The following is a 21,426-nucleotide window of genomic DNA, read 5'->3' as shown; positions in this document are numbered from 1 at the left end:
GAGTCCTGCAGCATCGGCAGCATCTTTAGTCTCCTCTTTCTTTCCCTGACTTTCTGCCACCTCTTCAACAGTCCACTTGAAAGTTTTGCAATCTAATAAAAATCAACGCATCACGCCAGATATTACAAACCCACACTCAAGAATTCACTTGCTTCATGCATGGCAGATCACGAGAGAACACGTGACAATTGCATAATTAATATTCATGTTTCATATGCAACATAAACCGAGAACAGCTTCACCACATTTGACTAGACACAAAAATGGAAGTCAGGCCAAAGATAATAATGTTCAGACTTCTAGCATTTCTCATGTAGGATTTAAATACTCAGCATCTCATTTTCTTACTACAAGTCACCAAGATCTTAAAAAATACAATATTACTGCTGAAATCAGTCTATTTTGAAAATTACAATTAAAAAAAACAAGCACCATTCCTGACAAAGAGAGTATTTGGTTTTCACAATTCTAACAACCAAAATGTTAAGTTTTGTGTCAAAATATTTCATTCGACAATAAGAATTTGATGGTGATAGTTTTTTATCCTTATATTGCAAACAAAAATAAAAGATTAAGGCTTGAAAAAAATTGTAATCTCAATTTGACTTTTTGATTTATTGATATTTATTGGGTGTTTTTCATATGTTTTTGATCAAAACTGGTTGAAAATAAGTTGTTAGAAAAATAAAAATAATAAAAAAAAAATCTCTTTTCTATCCCATTTCATCTATTTTGACTGCAAAAAAATAAAATAAACATGTCATTCTTCTACGGTAAAGGAATATGTGATCTGATTTAATTTATTTAAAAAAAAAAAGGAATAAAAAAAAATTAAAGCAAGGTATAATGTGCCGGCCTTGTATTTAGACCCACTTGCACTTTATTTGACACTTAAAAAAAAAAAATATATATATATATATATATATATATATATCCTGCAATTCATTCGCTTTTTAGTTGACTTCATTTTTAATTAATATTATAATTTTTATTTAAATTTTAATAATTCTTTTTTCATTACCATGATAAGAAAGTAATAATACTAATAATAATTTTTTTATAAAAATTAGATTGAAATAGTTTTTTGTTTTTAACACTTTCAAATAATTTTGAAAACAATAGTCACATTTATAATTTTGTTAACGTTAACAATCATAAAATAAAACTAAAAACAACTATTATTCAATAATTAGACAACAAAAATTGAAAAAAAGATAATATATCTTCATTGATTCAGATAAGTGACTATATTTATCGACCCAATTCTCCCCAAAACGATTTTTTTTTTTTTGGAAATGAAAAATTACCTTCACAGAATTTTTAAAACAATCATTTTTTAAAATGAAACATCTCTTTAAAATTCGAACAAATTTTGGAAACATGGGCATGCAAACTAGTTTAATACTAGACATAGTATAATGAAGAAAACCTTTTGCCGTCTGAACTTTTAAAATGGGGGAAGGTACAGGATATGGATCGTCATGAGAACGCGTATGCAAGGAAAATCCAATTAGGATCAATGTCTGGACACTATATTAAAAAATTTCTCAACCAACCAGATACAAGAAGGTGAATAGAGTTCCAAAACTTGACAAATGGGCAAAATCTATATGAAGATTCATTCTTGCGCAGCAGCCCCATTTGTTGTTGCATCGACGGGTTCAGCTTCTGTTGACTCAGCTTTTTCACCAGACTTCTTAGCTGCAACATTCAAGAATGCAGAGATCACACATCAATAATAACCATGCTCTGCAGATAAAATGATAAGTTTCATGTGCCCAAAGGCTTTTTTTTTTAATGTTAATTCACCCATTTTACCTTTCTTCTTCTTCCCACCACCCTTCTTCTTTGTCTTTGTACCCAAAGCTAACCAGGCCTTGATTTCAGGATCATCTATCGTCTTGCTAGGCTGCAATTCTTGCAGTGAATGTGAAGTGATCCGATCTGATCCATTTGGCATTAGCAGTACTGTAAACTTGATATGAGCAACATAATCACCTGCAATGTTACCAACCAAAGCCTCAAATAAATATTATAGCAATAAGGAATCACTAGGAAAAAAAAACACGATGCAATGAAACAAATGAGATACAAGGCACCTCTTACCAGGCTTCTCATGAAGAACAGGATAGGGCTGCAGAAGATCGTGATTCACACATTCTACTAAACCCAGCCGAGCCCTTTTATCTTCGAGAGCTCTATCACAAAGAAAATTTAAACAAGAATCTAAATTAAAGGCAAAGAGAAAAAGGACTCCCAAACAGTTGAGTTACAACATAAGATATAAACCTTGCAGTGAATGGCATGATTGGAAATTTCTGATTAATTTCACTGAAAATAAATCTCGAAGATTTCATTTTCAAGTGATAATTCTTGTCCACAGCTCTCTTGTATATAGTAGTATTCTTCTCATCCAACAGCTTTGGCTGCAAAATCAAAGCAACAGAAATGAGCATATAAGAGCACAAAATTAATAACAATGGCATATAAATTGATTCACATGTCACTCAATTATTACCTTGCCATCCCCTGTACTTGTGACAATATCCACAGCATACACTTCGTTTTCCTCAAATTCTGCATCATCAACTCTTGTGTCGGGATTAGAGACACTCAGAATTACCTTGTTTCCATCTATCACAAACTGCTTCAATTGGTGGCTGAGAACACCTTCAACAATTTTGCAGTCATAAGCAGCAGCAACCTTCTGGATAGCTTCTGTTACATCTTTATTCTGAAGAAAAAGGAAGTTCGATGAACAAAAATATAGAATAAAAGCTGCTGAAAAAATTAAGAACATAGTAACAGTGACAACAGCAGCAAAATCAATAATAAGAAGCAGATATTGACCACACAACTCACCCATCCAATTCAGTTTTATTATCTGTCTTTTTATATTTACATCAAAATTATATTAAAATTTTGAAAAAAAATGAAAATCCAGACAGATCACATTGAATATGTAACACTGTTTTCCAAACACGTGAGGAGACAATGAAGCAAGAACCTCAAAATTGCAGAGGAGAAGGAAAAAAAGAAAAACGATCTCACTACAATTTATGAAGGAAAAAATTAGGAAACAACATATTCCACAGTCAAAAGAAAAGTAGACTAAAAAAATCAGCTGTACAAGTTGAACCTTGTGCATTTCCACAATGGTAGATAGACTAAAAAAATCAGCTGTACACGTTGAACCTGGTGCATTTCCACAATGGTAGATATCTTACACACGCGAAGATATAGGCTAAAGATGATAAACGTAAACTGACAATAAATAAACAGGTCCAATGCAATCAATAGGAACCATATTCAATATGGGCAACAGGAAAAGCAGTATATTGATATTTAGCATCAATAAACTCGACGAAGTTGCCTTGCAAAGCTCATATTGATTTCAATCAACATAGCCACCAAGGCACAATTTCCCTTAATCATGAATCTAGATGACAGATAAATGAAGCAAAGTCCATGTATGTTTTTTTCTACCCAAATGAAATCTGTAGACGACCCCGATCCCAGCCCTACCGCTCCACTATTTCACCATTTGAAGTAAAGCCTAAATGCAAAACAACTACAAATAACAAAAGGAAAATAAGGTTGCCCTATAAGAGCAACTATGACAACTAAAGCCTCACTTGAATGTTGGTCTATAGCTTTTGAAAATTATTCATCATTTAGGGACAATTGACATTTTTCAAGAAAACAGTAATAAAAGGGTAAAGAAAATTGAAAAAAAAAAAAAAACAATGAAAGAACAAGTAATTCCTAATCAGACTGTTATGCAGATACACCACAATTGTTCACTAGCAGTCGTGCATGAGCACTCTTTTTTTCAAGTAAGAAAGAACAAAACAATGCTCTATCAGTGTAACTATGACTATAAGATGCTTCATTGGACCTTAATCCTTAGCTGATTATAGTTTTCATCATGTAGAGATCATCAACAGAAGGATAGTACTAGAAGTGTTTACTTACCAAAAACTCGCATCAAAAAAGAACTGCAGAACCAAGAAACAATTGGGCAAAAAATGCTACTGAATGTGGTAATTTCAAGAGGTTTAGATACTTGACAAAAAAATCAGTATGAACCAGCACCATATTATTATTAAAAATGCTACTTATATAGGGCCGACCAAAAGTAGGATGCAGTCCATTACAAGTTATGGGTATAATCTACATAGATCATCCAAAAATCATCAAGTAGGACCATGAATCATATCAGCAACAGGGAAAAGAGGAATTCAATAGGCGATTGATCATCTCGGCAGAGTTGCCAGCTTTTTATAATTTTCATGAGCAAGTTGCTAATTAATAATTTTGTACAAATACCATGTTCCATTTTTTTTTTAAGCTAGACTAACAGGGAAAAGAAGAAATCAACAGGCAATTGATCACCTCTGCAAAGTTGCCAGCTTTTATTATTTTCACGAGCAAGTTGCTAATTAATAATCTTATACAAATACCAAGTTCCATTTTAGCTTAAGCTAAACTAACACACTACTCAAATAATGTGTTTAAGAGTGTACAGATGTTGGTCCATACAAGAATCAGGTATCATCTAATTATATCAACCTTAAGTAGTCAAGTACAGCCGCGATACTATAGGCAACAGGGAAAAGAGGAAATCAACAAGCAAACGATCACCTCGGCAAAGTTGCCAGTTTTTATTTCATTTTTCATGGATAAACTACTTATAATTTACAAGTTCCATTTTTGCTCAAGCAAAGGCTAACAACGCTACTAAAATAATATTTAAACAAATACCAAGTTCCATTTTAGCTTAAGCTAAACTAACAGCACTACTTAAATAACGTGTTTGAGAGTGTACAGATGTTGGTCCATACAAGAATCAGGTATGATCTAATTACATCAACCTTAAGTAGTCAAGTACAGCCATGATACTATAGGCAACAGGGAAAAGAGGAAATCAACAAGCAAACGATCACCTCGGCAAAGTTGCCAGTTTTTATTTCATTTTTCACGGATAAACTACTTATAATTTACAAGTTCCATTTTTGCTCAAGCAAAGGCTAACAACACTACTAAAATAATATTTATACAAATACCAAGTTCCATTTTAGCTTAAGCTAAACTAGCAGCACTACTCAAATAACGTGTTTGAAGTGTACAGATGTTGGTCCATACAAGAATCAGGTATGATCTAATTATATCACCCTTAAGTAGTCAAGTACAGCCGTGATACTATAGGCAACAGGGAAAAGAGGAAATCAACAAGCAAACGATCACCTCGGCAAAGTTGCCAGTTTTTATTTCATTCTTCACGGATAAACTACTTATAATTTACAAGTTCCATTTATGCTCAAGCAAAGGCTAACAACGCTACTAAAATATTGTTTATACAAATACCAAGTTCCATTTTAGCTTAACTAAACTAACAGCACTACTCAAATAACATGTTTGAGAGTGTACAGATGTTGGTCCATACAAGAATCAGGTATCATCTAATTATATCAACCTTAAGTAGTCAAGTACAGCCGCGATACTATAGGCAACAGGGAAAAGAGGAAATCAACAAGCAAACGATCACCTCGGCAAAGTTGCCAGTTTTTATTTCATTTTTCATGGATAAACTACTTATAATTTACAAGTTCCATTTTTGCTCAAGCAAAGGCTAACAACACTACCAAAATAATATTTAAACAAATACCAAGTTCCATTTTAGCTTAAGCTAAACTAACAGCACTACTCAAATAACGTGTTTGAGAGTGTACAGATGTTGGTCCATACAAGAATCAGGTATGATCTAATTACATCAACCTTAAGTAGTCAAGTACAGCCGTGATAATATAGGCAACAGGGAAAAGAGGAAATCAACAAGCAAACGATCACCTCGGCAAAGTTGCCAGTTTTTGTTTCATTTTTCACGGATAAACTACTTATAATTTACAAGTTCCATTTTTGCTCAAGCAAAGGCTAACAACGCTACTAAAATAATGTGTAAAGATAAGAGTAAAGATTTAATCTGTACAAGTAAGAGGTGAGATGCAAAAGCATTAAACTAAAGCAGTCTAATTACAGTCATGATGATGTCATTAAAAGGGAAAAGAGGAAATCAACTTGCAAGAGAGTAAAATTTAGTCTGTGCAAGAATGAGGTATTATCCAAAAGCATGAAACTAAAGCAGTCCACATATAATAATGATAATATCAGCAACATGGAAAAGAGGAAATCATCTTGCAAATGATCACCTCGGCAAAGTTGCCTATATTTCCAGTTCTTAATTTTACAGATGCTCTAGCCATTCTATTTTGAATTTGTCAACTCCCTTACTGAAGACTAATGAGCAGCAACTACAGAAGCAGCCAAACCATTTGCAACACTGTCTAGCACAACATACAAAGAACAAATAAAAGATGATCACAGCACTATAAAATCGCCTTCCCTAATACTTTCTAGGATGAATTGTCCATGCAACAAAAATAACACATCCTGGGTTCACAAAAAGACATCCCTGTCAGAGTAACTATGACAAAAGCTTCATCTGGACGTGGGTCCATAGCTTATCAAAACAGTTCATCATTAGGGAATAGCCTCCATGAAAAGAAGGGCTATTACACAGTGGCATGAAAGAAAAAACTGTTCAAGTGACAATATAAGTCACCTCAATATGTGAGGAAGATATGATTGCAAAACAAAAAAAGTCATCAAGAACTGATGAGATTAAAAGTTGCTTCATGATTTAGAAAAAGCTAGTGCATATTAAAAATTTGCAATTCAATTTCACTATATAAACAAATAACCATCTCAAGTAAACATCACAGAACAATCAGCATATGAATGGAATGCAAGAAATACATAGAAAAAGCTAACACGATACAAACAAACAAATTACCTTCTTTCCAGGCCTTACAAGCCTCAAGGCAACTTCAGCAGCAGTATTTGCAGCTGCAATAACATCAGCTGCCCTGCCTGTAATTGGCCCTGACTGAAGAGCATGGGTATGTCCAACAACAGCAATGAATCCATCTATATGACAGCCCAAATCACTACACGCCAATAAAAGCCAAAACCCATTAACATAAAACATACAAAAAACAAACCACGTGATAGCCTCACATAGATTGAAAACTTACATCTTGACAATATCTCCTTCTTCCAAGACCAATTCATCACTAGCAAGTGGAGAAAAATGGCAAATAGTGTTGTTGACAGAAACACAAGTTGGAAAAGCAACTCCCCTTTCAATCTTCTTCTTCACATTTTTATACATGTTACCAGTTTGCCTACACATTCAAACATAAAAATCAAAACCTATTATTTTTTATCAATTTAATTCTTAAAAAAGCTATGAATTTAAAGAAATAGGGATTAGCGAGTGCTTACTCTCTTATAAACGAATCGCCTTTTTCACAAATATCAACAATCTTAGCCTTTGGCTTGCATTCTGATATCACTAACTGCAATGCCTCTGCAATAATTACCAAAACAAAACAAAAATAATTAATATTAAATAATTAGCAGATTGTCAAGGAGGGAGGGGTTGATTACTTACTGTTGACAATTTCTGCGGCGCTTTTGTATTTGGTGACGACTTCAGGGGATGTGAGATCCAACTCTCTCTCCTCTCTCTCGTCGTCTGACGACATCGTATTGGAGCTTTTTTATGTCAATCACTGACTTCTACAGCATAAAAAGAATACTAGTATTATTTATTTATTTATTATTATTGCTATAAGAGAAATTGATTGGATAAGATAAGAGAAGAGAGAACACACGGTGGTGAAAATAAATTGGCGGCGGCGGAGAGAAGGGGATAAGGAAGCTAACTAGGGTTTTTGGTTTGAAAGCAGAGGGAGAGAGAGAAAGAGAGAGAAGAGCAGTAATGTATAAATGGATGAGGATAGTGTGAGGTGGTTCGTGAAGAGCTAGGGTTTTGGGTCTTTACCGCAGCGTTTGCATTATATAGGAATTTTCTACACACACTCTTGCTTCTCAGTTGGGTTATTTCTTTCTTCCTTTCTTTCGTTTATAATTATGCCTTGTATTAATTGACCAATGTGCCCTTAGATACTGTGCATCTTAACAGTTTTTATTTTTTATTTTTTAATAAAACAAGATTCATGCCTTGATTATTATAACTTTTAGTTATAAAGAAAAAAAAATAAAGCTCAAGGGAAGGAAATTTCACTGAACACGTTTTTATTTACTACAATAGTGAAATGATTATTTCTTTATTTTAAAAAAATATCCATGTGTTATAGGGTATTTTAGCATTTCTATATGGTGCATTGATTATAAAAAAATTATTCAGGGGTATAGTTGTATTTTCCGTCTTTTTAACACAATAAAAATGATATAATTATCCTCAAAATCAAAAAAATTATAAACCTACCAAGAAGGGGTGAATAAGTCTTTTCAATTGCTATTGTGCAAAGAACTGAAAAGGATACCGGTGATGTCAAAAAAATTAAACCATAGTATCAGAGGCTTTAGGTCTTTTTACGTTGATTTTCTTGTAGCTATTAGAGTAATCAAGGGCATATGTGTCCTTTTTGTATTAATTAACTTTAAAAAATTATTGGTGTGTATTATGCATGTATCAGCACTTAGAAGGCACCAATGCACTTTAAGCGTCTCGTGCTTCTCCTCCCAGTGATATAAAATGCTATTTGCATTGCATCATCTTCCTCCCAGCGTGACATACGGTGATGGCTGTTGAGCGATTTCTCATTAATTGATTTTTTATATATACATTTAAAAGAAACTTTTTAGTATTTCAATTTTAATCTTTATTTTTTTATTTTTTTTTATGTTTTTATTAAAATTTTATTTTTTTCCAAATTAATTATCAATTCTAATCTTTCATATATAATGTTTTTCAATGCCATCCTTTGTCTTTTACATTCTAATTTTTTTCTTGAGCTCTTTTATTAAGGTTTTGGTGGTTTTTAATTTTATTTTCAATCTAATTCTGTAGTGTTTTGTTTTTTCTAATTTGATCCTTATTTTTTTATTTTTTTCTTTTAGATAAATTTTTTTTTATTTTCAATTTAACCCTCTTATAAAAAAAAATGTTTTGCTCCTCTAATTTATTTTTTTATGTTGAATCTTTATCATCATTCTTTTAATTGCTATTTTTTATTTTAGATTCTTTCGTGTAATTTCTTTTCTCATTTTATTTTTCAGCATTTGATTTGTTGAGGGTTGAACTTCTCAATTTTTTTTATATATGATACTTGTGGTCTACTCACATGTGTCATGGTTTTCAAAAGTTATTTATCACGTAGTTTTTAAACTTGACTCGGGAATCAATTTGGGATAGGTCCCGAGTCACGAGCTCGTATCACATGCTAGGTGAGTTGTCCCAGATTAACCTAAATCAACTAATTTTTTATTATTTTATAAAAATGTAGAGATGACATCATTTTGAGGGAAAAAAAATAATAAAAAGGTCAACAACTTTTAATGGGTTTTCCGTAGACTAATTGGGTTGTGGGTCAACCTGAGTTTTTTATCGAATCATATTAGGTATATTTTCCCTATTTTTGTTGACACACAATCCATCCTGGGTATTGAATCACCTAGGTCACGAGTCAAATTGCAGAGTCAGGTTTTAAAATAGTAATTTGTTGAGTTATTATGATTTATTACTTTATTCATGAGTTTTATAAGTTAATTCGAATTGACTTGCTTTTTATTGTTCAGATTATATATTTACTCAAACTAGTTTTTATCTTTTTTTATCAAATTACATACTTCTAGAGGTTTTCCTCTCAAGTTAACGTGCTATTTTTTTTATTATTATCATTGCTAATTTTCTTTATCGTCCCATTAAAATAAAACTGATTTATTTAACCCGGACAAAGCTATAAGTCGAGTCATTTCATTTTCTTATTTTTTGAAATGTGCAGGCAACGCCTAGATGTCACTTTTATACTAAAATAATATGGACTCGTGGCGAGCGAAGCACAGGCCCATGGCTAGTAACTTTATAAACGAGGATGATTGATTTTTATTGTTTAGCTCAAGACTAGTTTGTATGCTCGCAATACGTTGCTGGGAGACCCAGATGTTTTTAATCATAAAAAAATATATATAGATCTTAATTTTTTTTTACATTATCATTAAACTAAAAAATATAATTTTTTAAAATATTTTCTTCATCAGATATTTTTTGTTATTAACACATCTCTTGTTTATTTTAGTCAACACAATATTTTTAGTTGAAATCATTGTTTCTATTTGGAAAAAAAAAATAATTGGTAAGGTAATTTGACAAACAATCTTATAGTATGTTTATATATTTTAAATTTTAAAATAATAAACATGAGATCTCGAGGTTGTCTCCCATGACTAACTGATCGAGTGAGACTCGAATTTGTTCTAATATATATATATAAAAATTACTTCACTGATTATATAAATAGTAAAGTAATAGAAGAAACCCTTGTTTTTTCAGTGTTAGAGGTTTTTTTTTGTTAAAATAATATCTTGTTAAAAAGAAAACATGACGACTTCTAACGCATAAATACTTTGAGATGGATATTTATTTTGAGCATCCGGTGATTAAGAATATCATTATTTAGTTAATGCACAATAAAAAGGGAAGAGTCGCTCCCATTTGAAATATGACAGAAGCCAGAAAGTGTTATTTTTTTATATTATTATTATTCTCATAACAGGCTAATAATATTCTTAAAATAGTTGGGTTTTACAGATCAATCCAGACCCAAATTTTTTAAATTTAAAGATCAAGCTAGACTCAATAGCTTAACCTTGAAGTATTATATAAAAACATTTAAATTACCTTTAAAATATTCTAAATATAAATACTAATTAATTTTTTTATTTTTTATAAAAAAATATTTTAAACTACCATTGAAGCATCATACACTTTTGTTTTATAATATTTTTCTATTGTTTATATATATAAAAAAAAAAACTTAAATTATCCTTAAAGTATTTTAAATAGAAATTCTAATCAATTTTTTTTATAAATATTTTTTATTTTTATATATAAAAAATTAAACTATTCTTGAAATAACTTAAACAAAAATTCTAATTATTTTATTTTTATTTTTATAGGCTCTTGGGTGTGGGATTATACCAGACCCAGGAGTTGTGGGTCTAGTAGCTATTACATACTCAAGAGTATCGGGTTTGCCGCCCATATGTCTAATTAATTTTATTTAATTTTTTTTATTTGTTATAAAAAATATTTAAAATAATCTTAAGTATCCTGAACTGAAATACTAATTATTATTTTTTATTTTTTATATAAAAAATTAAACTATCCTTAAAATATCTTTAAAAAATCCTTATTATTATTATTATTATTATAAAAATATTTAAACTATTTTTGAAGTGTCCCAAATATAAATACTAATTAATTTTTTCTATAATTTTTTTTTTATTTATTCTAAAAAAATCATTGAAATTATTCTCAAAGTGTTCTAAACAGAAATTCTAATTAATTTTTTTTATAAATGTTTTTTATTTTTTCTAAAAAAAACATTTCAAACTATCATAAAAGTATTATAAATAGAAATCATTATTATTATTATATAAAAATAATATTAAAACTATCATTTGAAGTGTCCTAAATAATATTTTTATAATTTTTTTTATTAAAAAAACATTTAAACTATCATTAAATATCCTAAACAGAAAATTCTAATTAATTTTTTATTTTTTTTATTTTTTATAGGCTCTTAGGAATGGTGACTATACTAGACCCAAGAGCTTTGAATCTAGCGGCCATTACATAACCAAGAGCATTTGGATCTGCGACCATTAAACCCTTTTGATAAAAAAAAAAACTTATTTTTAACTATTTTTTTCACTTAAAAACACCTCTAAAATACTCTAATCCTCAACAAACCTATTTAATAACCCTCAAATCAACCATTATCTCCCTAAAAATTAAAATAAAATAAATTAATTTAGAAACATGCTTGAGCCCTAATATACCTTTTTTTTTTTCAAAAATAAAGGATTAAAAATATCATAATGGAATCAATTGCAAGATAATTATTTCGTTATAATCCATACTCGTCTCGGGGGAGTGTTGTTAGAAGTGTACTTTTAAAAAATTATAAAAAATCAACTTAGAAATTTATGGAGATAAATCATGAGATTTCTTGAAGCAAATCAAGGAATTGAATAACTTCTTGTGTAATAATATATTAAATTTATTTTCGTTTCTTTATATATCACCTGTTATAAATACAAGTCATAATTCATTTTGTAATCTCTTTCATTATTTCGATCCAGATTTTTCTCTTAGCTAATTAAGGGACGTTATGAGGTTTGGAGCTCTGAGGAAATTTCCTGAACGTTCGCAGAGTGAAAAGAGAGATTTCAAGAATGAACGACCTCAGAATTAAACATTAAAATTTACGACAAAAGCCTTGTGTTCAAATCCTAACTCTCAAAAGAAACCAAGTTGAGAAAAGACAAAAGGGTGAGGAGACCATAGATGAACAGTCCTATTCTTGTGCGAAGGAGCCATGCCTTGGATAATGACATGTTGGCTTTTTTTACAGGGCTAAGCAAAGGCCATCGATTATTTTACAGACAGCGGATCACAAGGAAATCTACCGTGCTGGCTTTGACATCATTTTGCAGCAAGAGCGAGCCTATTTGATAGTTCACCTCCGCAGCTTCATCTTCACCCAGAGTCACCGCGGCGATTGTCCCATTTAAGAGAATTAGTGACTAGTTGCCAAAGCAGTCACCAACAGACCAAGCACAAGAAAAGGTTGCGCGCTGGCCTGAGATACAAATGCCAGAGCGTGAGAACTACGATGCATTATAATTGCTAAATTCACCATGATATGGAAGCTAAACTACTCATGGATTTGTTTGATGCCATAAATACTAAACAGTTGTTTAAAAATACCGAGTGTTATGTTCTAGTGTTCTACCTGTTGAAAAAGACAACGAGTGATAAATACTCCTGTTATTTGTCACATAGATTTTCCTGTAAATTGTGATTTAATGCGACCACTATATGATTGAGATTCGAGGGCCTGACATTATTTCTTAGTAAATTACAGGTAATACTAGTCCATCTTGTCCTATTTATGTTGTGCAAGACATTTACATTTAGGCAGTTCTCGAGTTAATTTCCACTTCACACCTGATGAAAATCTCAAAGAACAGAAGTTTCGAAGAAGATAAATTTGTGGTACCTGATATTTAACATCGTACTTCACAGGGTCCTTCAGGAAGTATTGAAACTGCAATGCATGAATTTTTGCAAGAGAATTAGCAGTGTTCATTCTCAGTACAAACTATCATTTCTTGTTTCTTTTTGAGAAATGCCAGATATCATTCGGAGAAGGAAAAAGAAAATATATTATTACTCATTGAAACGTAATGTTGAATATGTTTACGAGGATAGTATCATATATGGTCACCTAAATACAATGCACGCGGAAAGATGAAACTTTTCAAGCAGTACTCCTAATGGGGTTTCACAACCTCTGTTGAAGGTATAAAACCCCGCCACACCAAAAAAACAAAAAAAAAATCCTTGAACATAGCTAAGATTGGCTCCAGAGAAGAACATAATAATTTAACTGCATTGGAAACAGGCTGGGGAATGTCGGTGGGATGAGCAGATAACAGCCCACATCAAATAAAAGGCTAGTGTGGCTATTTGAGAAGAAAGAAAAGCAATGACGTGGTAGAAAATGAGATGGATATAGCAAGAGTTATTCAAAATAAAGTAAAATGCAGCTTAAGGGAGCAGAAATTCAACCGGGAAGAATAAAGGTAAATGTATGACAATTAGATGCCATTTGGGGTGTCGCTGAAACCACACCATTAATCATGAGAAAGAAAAGTGTTAACCCAAAACAGTTTGTGTAAACTATAAGCTCATTATATTTCAAGAAGTATTCTTCACCTGGAAAACAATCTGTGGGATTATCAAACCGACTAGGGCTAAAGCATAATAGGGTTTACCATCTCCTAGCAAATAACCTGCATTTATGAAAGAGGACTGAAATCAGATATGCCTTCACAAAGATAAATTTGAAATGCATAAAAATCAACTCTGTTTCCATCAAAACTACAGAATACAGAGATTCCTATGGTTTTCTAGATTCGTGATTCTGTTCTTTGAAAAAAACAACTCTTTAATAATCATTTTTTATTTCATGTGGATAAAAGAAACATGGAGACTTCACAGCTTTTATCTTGTTTGATCCATAGTGGTCAATCTCTTAAGTTTGAAGCAAAAATAGTTCCATTAATTATCAACAATTTTAAGTTTTAAAGTTAGATATCGCCAGTATCATAGGTAAATGGTATCTGAAAGTATAAGCAACAGCATACCAGCTATAGATAACTGAGTTATGTCAATAGCACCAACACAAATCCATTTTGCAGTTTCAGCACCAAAAGCTACCGGTAGTGACTGCTCAAATTGCATTACCACATGAAAGGTTGCAAAATAGACAGCCAATGGTGAGTAACAATTCATTTGATGAAGCAAGAGCTTCACATCACAAGCATGTATGAGAGGCTGTATTAACCTGAAGCCCAAGTGCCCGATCTCCTTCAATGCTTTTAAAGTCGTTTACAATAGCAATACCTAGCTGAAAATATTGAACAAGGACTGTGAATTAGCAATGGTTAGATAGGAAATAACACTTCACATATCCTGGCACTTTAGTCAAACATACCCCAGCTATGCTGTACAAGAGTGTCAGGACAATTATGTCAGGTGTAAGGGTCCCAAACAAAGCTTGACCAGCCCACCTATCAATAAGAGATTAAAGTCAAAGCTTTCTTACTGTGTAGTTCATAAAACGGCGTTTTAGTTTCAATAACATCGAAAAAATTAAGTCAGAATTTTTCACGGGTGTTGTTCACTATCAACTTCAAATTGGTGAGATGCATAGAGAGCCACAAAACCGCAAGCACATATGTCCTCCTTAACACATTAACAAGCAACATGGTAACATCCAATTTATCACTCTCCACAGATGCTTTATGATGAATAAAATTGGTAAAATCTCATGAGAAAAGGCTGGTTATAAATCATTTTCTATTGATTCAATTTGTAATAGCACAAAAGAATCTTCTGGTCATAACTCATAGCCCACCGAATGTTTCCTGGCCTCATGTGTGTCGTCTGGACAATTTGGACAACCACAGAATACTTTACACTTTTTTCTTCATGGGTTCCAGATGTTAACTGAATGAATGCGTAAATTGAAAGGCAATTTTCAACAACACAAGGCAGTATTTGAATATGTCCGCTTCAATTTTACGAGGAACAGTATAACGAAGATTACACACCATGGCAAACTGATATAACTTGCTCCAAGGGCGAAATTCCCAATCCATCCATTTTGTTTTAGCTACAATGATATTTGGAACCAAGTCAGCGCTTAATCACATCTTGCATAACATAAATGTTTGATGGTTTGAGTTGATGACTGATATGGATAGCAGAATCTTCAATCATGGTTCACGTGAATCATGATTGAATATTCTGCTATCCTTTATCAATGATAGAGCAAAATAAAAGTGTACCTTCAAAGGCGGAGCAGAGTATATGTATGACAGCAAGGATCCACCCAAAGCAAGGTAAAAAACTACCGGAAAGTCATGCCCTGCCTGTTAAATAACAAGAATTCAAAAACCAGTATAATACTACACACAGAAAAGCAGTATCAAGCATTTATATTGCGTACCCACACATCCAATAGACCAGCCAAGCCAAGGCCTCCCAGAAGCAGCACCCAGATTTGGGTAATAACCTACAGAGAGTTGCAAGACAAGAATACAGAAATGATTGTCCATTGCTTTTTGCATAAAAGTATATTTTTCTTATATTGCAGACCTCATTCTCAGAAATAGCCCCTGATGGAATTGGACGATAAGGCTCATTAATTGCATCGATCTCTCGGTCATAGTAATCATTAATCGTCTGTGAAAGTCAAACGTGAGAAAACCTAGCAAAATTGAGTTTGGATATTTAAATTCAGTGAAGCTCCAGAAGCCAATTCCACGTGCATGAAAGGGTACCTGTGTGTAGCCAGTAAGAAATGGGCCAGACATAAGCATGCAAACAATTGATTTAGCAACATCCTCCAAAGTCCAGTTAAAGTTTCCTGTTGAGTAAGAAAATTATATCATATGCGAGTGGATGCATAATTTGGTATTGTCTCAAATATAAAATGAAAGATGTAAATAAGCATTTAACATTTAGAATCTACAGGTCGCCATCCACATACCCCATAGAGGCATGATACAAAGGGTGAGACCCTTAGCACGTAATTTTAGAGATACCCATAAATCTAGAATGTGTGCTGCTTTGAAAGGGAGTACCTGATGCAGCAGCTCCACAAACTACTCCCCAAACCAATGGAGGCCAAGTAACAGGTTTTGTAAGCTGAAGACGAATCTTCCATTTATTCTGCAGGATAAAATTACAAAATCAACTCATTCCATAATACCTTTTTCACTCTTCCCTCATGCAACATCATTCGAAGCTACAGATACAATTAGCCAATGGAAGAGAGCAAGAAATCCCAAAAGCTAGGCTTAAGCCCCAAAATCTTCCGAACAGAACTTATATTACAATCTTCCAATTGCAACAACTATACTTGGATGTCTATTGATCAACTATAAATTCTCAAAGGGAACATTTATTCAACTAACTTTACATGTCCTCTACGCCAAATCTCAATTTAGATCCTCTCAGGATCAAAATCTCCTACCTTTTAGTTAGCACATGATAATACATCATATAATCTGTTTACATATGCACATCCGATTAAAATACCAAATAAGCACTAAAAAAATGGATATCAAAAGTTAATTTGAAGATTAGAGCCTATTGGGCAATGTGGTGGTGGTTATTTTTCAAAGTAATTTTCACTTGCAACAATATTTTTTTTTATTTAAAAAAAAAATTAACAACGCACTAAAACAATTTTAAAACACATAAAAAAAAATTAATTTGAAGGAAAAAAAAAAACTCAAATATTTACAAAAACACTATACAACCGCAAAAACAAGTCCTTAGTATCCAATCTTGCAATAAATAATTTTTTTTTTTAAAAAAAGAGCATCGAGTACTGACAGTTTCTTGAGCAGCTCCTTTAATGCCAAGAAGCTGGTTAAAGCTGGAACCACCAGCACCACCACTAACCGGCGCCTGAGGTTTCGCTGCAATTTTTACACGCAAACTTAATAACAATTATTCAAATTCCTCTTTTAAAAGAGAAACGCTATTCACTCGCTTAAATTAAATCACAAAATCTAAAAAAAAAAAACACCAAAGAAAGAAAGAAAACCTTCATTTGTATCCGTATCTGCTGCTCTTATCGTAACTCTCCGCCCTGAAAAACACCATAAATTAGTTGAAAAATAAAAGGCCAGGCGGAAGTTGAATGGTCATTTTTAAAAATCTTTTGCTAAGTGACCAACTAGTAAAATTCCCTCACTTGTTAGAGGAAGAGAAAACGGAGAGACGAGTGAGTGAGTTCGAACTCGTTTACTTTTAAAATTGGATAAATTCAAGGACAAAGCAGAGTTAAGTACGGAGGCCATTTTCCAGAAGATGACAAAAGCTGGCTAGCTTTTAGAGAAGTGAAGTGGGTGCGATTAGTTTTTTGCTGATAAAGAGAATACTCTGGTTCAAGGAAAGAAGAACAAGGAGGGAGTTTGGTTACAGTGTTGTTGGTTGTAGTTCAAGTGAGTCTGTCTGTGATGTGGTGCTTTTTAATTCCTTGACTTCTGAGCTTGATCGGGACCCTATCTTGTTTCGACCAAAGAATCTCGGACAGTGTTTTGTGTGATGGTCGGCTTCTGATTTCGGAGTTTGTTTGAGAGTGATTATTATTTTTAAAAAATATATTAAAATAATTTATAAATAAAAAAATAATTTAAAGTAAATAAAAAATTTATTTCTCTTAAAAACGCTTTTAAAATACAAAAAATAAATAAATTTTATCCATGAGAGATTTATCCAGATCTAATTGGTTTAAATTGTTTAATTTTTTATAAAATAATAATTAATTAAATTTGTTTTATCAAAATCTTTAAAAAATTTTGAATTGAGCTATGTTGAATACTAATTGGTTTTATATTTTTAAATATTAAATAAGTTAAATTTATTTTATGAACTTTTTAATTTACTATTTTTTATTAACTTTATTTAATGGATCTTTAGTGTGCATTAAGCTTATAATTTATAATGAGTTTTTTTATTTGTTTTGGTTTGATTGCTTTACCAAACATAAATCAAACAAAAAAAAACATAACTGAAATTATCAAAAAAAATTGTTAGATTTAGTAGATTTAAGTTAGTTTTTGTAGTTATTTCAAATAATTCGGCTAATTTGCTCACAGGGTTGCTGCAAAGTAGTAATTAATTTTTTATTTATGTGAAGTTTATAAATTTGTGAATATTAACATGATAAAATGGTTATATAATTATTTCTTAATTTCATTACGTGAATAATATAAAAAGAACGGCGCCAGAATTAATCCCAAAACTTCTTGATCAGAAAGAAATGAAATATTGAAGCACATGAGAATGGAAACGAGGAGCACTCTCATAACGACGTCGAATCAACATGATCTAATTGCACGCAAACTTGTCTTCCATTCGCTATGCATTATGAATTTACAGAAGATAATTAATAGACTTGGGTTTCAGAAGCAAAAACCAAACACAAATCCATCGTTTTAGATAAAATCAAACAAGAATTTTCCTTTACACGCCTTCTTCTTTTCTTGTATGTTGGTGTTGGGATTGATTTCTCGTATAGAACTCAACTACAAAAGATATGTTTCAATTCTTTTCTTGAATTGATATTTCAAAATATGTTGGGAGTAAGTTTAGTAATTGTTAAATCATTAGATTATAGGTTTTGTTTCCTTGATTTAACAAAAGATTAACAAATATATTTTCCTTTTTATTTTTTTGTTCAATCGATAAATAGACTCCTAAATATGCATAAAGAGTGGGAAGCAAATTAATTGGATTTTTTAAAGATGAATATGTATTGATCACAGATTTTGTATAGTAAGAAATATAATTGCTAAAAAGAAGGCTTTAAACAAATAAATACGGAAAAGATATGATATATGGTAAAGAAAAAAGATGATGCTTTAGTCTTTAGAATTTAGGATTGAATTAGGCAGTCGTAGTTGATACATTCAATATAAGTCAACGCAACTTTCTACCTTGACCAAATCATCATACAAATATTGAACAAGTTTTTTCCAGTAATTGATTAATTTGATTTAAATTACATGTTAAGATAGCTAGCTACCTTTGTATTTGAATACAAGTTAAACCATATCAATAATTTAAGTTGATTAAAACCCTAAAAAAAAGATTTATAGGTTGTTGTAAACTTTTCAAACTTAAATAAGACTCGTAGGTAAATTTCAATTAAAACCTGAATTTTTTTTCTAGATTCTTGCATTTTTTTTCTATGTATTCTCTAATTGTTATTAATATACTTTGCAAGGTTTATGAAAGTTTTTCAAAAGACAACACATAAGTGTTGCTGGTACTTTCTCTTAATGATCTATCCAAATAAGCTACGTGTTTGAAGACTAGTGATTCTTAAATGTTACATTATTGTTATAGATATGAATTGATGTTATATCGTGGATGATTGTGATTTTTATGAAATTATTAATTATGTTTATTATGTGAGTGTTTAAGTATTTGTGCTTTGTTATGTTAAGTAGTATGACATGTTTAAGTATTTGTGGATGCTTATTGTGTCCAAGATTGTTATTTGCATACTTTTGATATAATTGATATTTATTTGTATGCATTTTAACTATATTATAAAATACATTTACTATATTGTATTTCTTTAATATAAACAATATAGCTCATACAAACATTAGTATTGTACACACCAATTTAGCTAGTAAGACTTTACATTTGTTAAGCTATCTTATATATTATGATTTTGTATATAGATTTTATGTAATTCATTTTTTATTTTCATAACTTTATCTACTATTCACTCAACATTATTATCATTTTATTCTCCTCTCGTAGTGAATTCAATTCCATTTATATGTTCGCACAAATCAATAAAGGTTTTGTCGCATAATTTTCCATCACATTTATAAAATAACTTGTTCTTACTAGCTTTTATTTATGATATTTTAACTACAACTCTTCTTCTATATTTCATGCACTTTCTATTCTTTAATCTTAATTTATCCAAGTTGTAGCAACTTTGTATGTTATTAGCACTTGATGTAGATGATGCAATGTTCATAATAAGTTTATATTGTGGAATTTTGCTTACGTGGTTTGTAGAATTTTGGCAAGTTTATTTGATGGAATTATAATGAAAAAAAAAAAGAGTTGTTGACGAGTTATGGTGAAAATTGGTTGTGTGGAGGTTTATTTGATAGAATTATGGTGAAAAGAGGAAAGGATATGTCTGTTGGTGGGAAGGTTGCTATATTTTTTACTTTGTAAAGAATGGTTGATTGTAGCCAGAGCTGGTTGTTAAAAACTAAACTTCATCGCATTTATGTAAATATTGAAACATTGAGCAACAACTCTTCTTTACAAAAATAAAGAAATGGCTTTTAGTATTATTTTTGTTATCTTTAGGCTTGAAGAGCTCTTTGGTCATTATTTAAAATATAATAACAATCTTGTTAATAAATAATATTTTTTTATTAATTGTTTTATAACAACTGAGGGTTGCATACTTTCAAAGGTCGGGATGTAATGTGTAATTTTAAAAAAATTAATTATAAAGTGAAATGACCGAACTATAGGAAGGCTAGAGTAATTTTTTTGATAAATTAAAAGTTAAAACTTTTGATTAAATCAAAATTTAAATTTGTAATATTTTTTAAAATAAAAATTATTTTTAACATAATATATTTATGATTTTTTAGGAGTCAAAAATTAAAAACAAGTAAAAGTAATTTGCAAAAATCATATCGAACATAATCTAAATTATTTTTATTGGATGTTAAACATGAAATTTACTTTCAAACATTTGCAATAAGAAGAAATTGTTTATACAAATCAATTTACAACCTAATCCAAAACCTAAAAAATCCAACCTAAACCAAATATGTAAAATCTCAATTACGTACATGTTCCTAGCATCAAGAAGAAATGAACACAGGTTGGAGTATGGAGTGGAAGGGGAAGCCATGACCTTTCAAAGTTAAAAACAATCCTTAAAATTCAATAGTTATTTCATATAAGTTTTAATGTTTTTTTTTTTAAAAAAAAAGAGTTACATTTTAATCTACAATCTACAGTTTTTGTATATGTTTTTTATGCATAGAAATGATTTTGACACCTCAATATGTTTTTAGCTCCTTCAACTTCAAATTCCTAGCTCCCCTGAATGAACAAGCCTCCACAAGGTGCAATTTACATGGATTCTGGATAGTACTGTAGCAGGCTAAGTTTGAGGTTTTAAGCCCAATTTG

The 21,426-nt window shown here is 31.1% G+C and overlaps 2 protein-coding genes across 2 annotated transcripts; both read right to left on the bottom strand.

Moving 5' to 3' along the window:
* Positions 1 to 1,416: 1,416 nt before the first annotated feature.
* On the bottom strand, positions 1,417 to 7,953 carry LOC118048279 (ERBB-3 BINDING PROTEIN 1). The gene is made up of 10 exons (XM_035057886.2): positions 7,737 to 7,953; positions 7,514 to 7,641; positions 7,345 to 7,429; positions 7,095 to 7,244; positions 6,854 to 7,007; positions 2,519 to 2,734; positions 2,290 to 2,426; positions 2,107 to 2,198; positions 1,819 to 1,998; positions 1,417 to 1,701 (listed from the first exon to the last, which is right to left on the bottom strand). The coding sequence occupies exons 2-10, from the start codon at positions 7,605 to 7,607 to the stop codon at positions 1,619 to 1,621; spliced, it is 1,191 nt and encodes a 396-aa protein (XP_034913777.1). The 5' UTR covers positions 7,608 to 7,641; positions 7,737 to 7,953; the 3' UTR covers positions 1,417 to 1,618.
* A 4,366-nt stretch (positions 7,954 to 12,319) lies between these two features.
* Positions 12,320 to 17,700, bottom strand: LOC118048500 (chlorophyll synthase, chloroplastic). Its single transcript, XM_035058197.2, has 15 exons — positions 17,430 to 17,700; positions 17,280 to 17,324; positions 17,066 to 17,151; positions 16,309 to 16,396; positions 16,006 to 16,091; positions 15,821 to 15,907; positions 15,672 to 15,737; positions 15,511 to 15,594; positions 15,274 to 15,335; positions 14,655 to 14,730; positions 14,505 to 14,567; positions 14,305 to 14,386; positions 13,874 to 13,950; positions 13,155 to 13,202; positions 12,320 to 12,734 (listed from the first exon to the last, which is right to left on the bottom strand). Exons 1-15 carry the CDS (start codon positions 17,533 to 17,535, stop codon positions 12,672 to 12,674), a joined length of 1,119 nt encoding a protein of 372 aa, XP_034914088.1. The 5' UTR covers positions 17,536 to 17,700; the 3' UTR covers positions 12,320 to 12,671.
* Positions 17,701 to 21,426: the final 3,726 nt, after the last annotated feature.

The sequence above is a fragment of the Populus alba genome, chromosome 6, assembly GCF_005239225.2.
Source record: "Populus alba chromosome 6, ASM523922v2, whole genome shotgun sequence".
Taxonomy (NCBI): domain Eukaryota; kingdom Viridiplantae; phylum Streptophyta; class Magnoliopsida; order Malpighiales; family Salicaceae; genus Populus; species Populus alba.
This window is presented reverse-complemented; position numbering and strand designations above follow the sequence as displayed.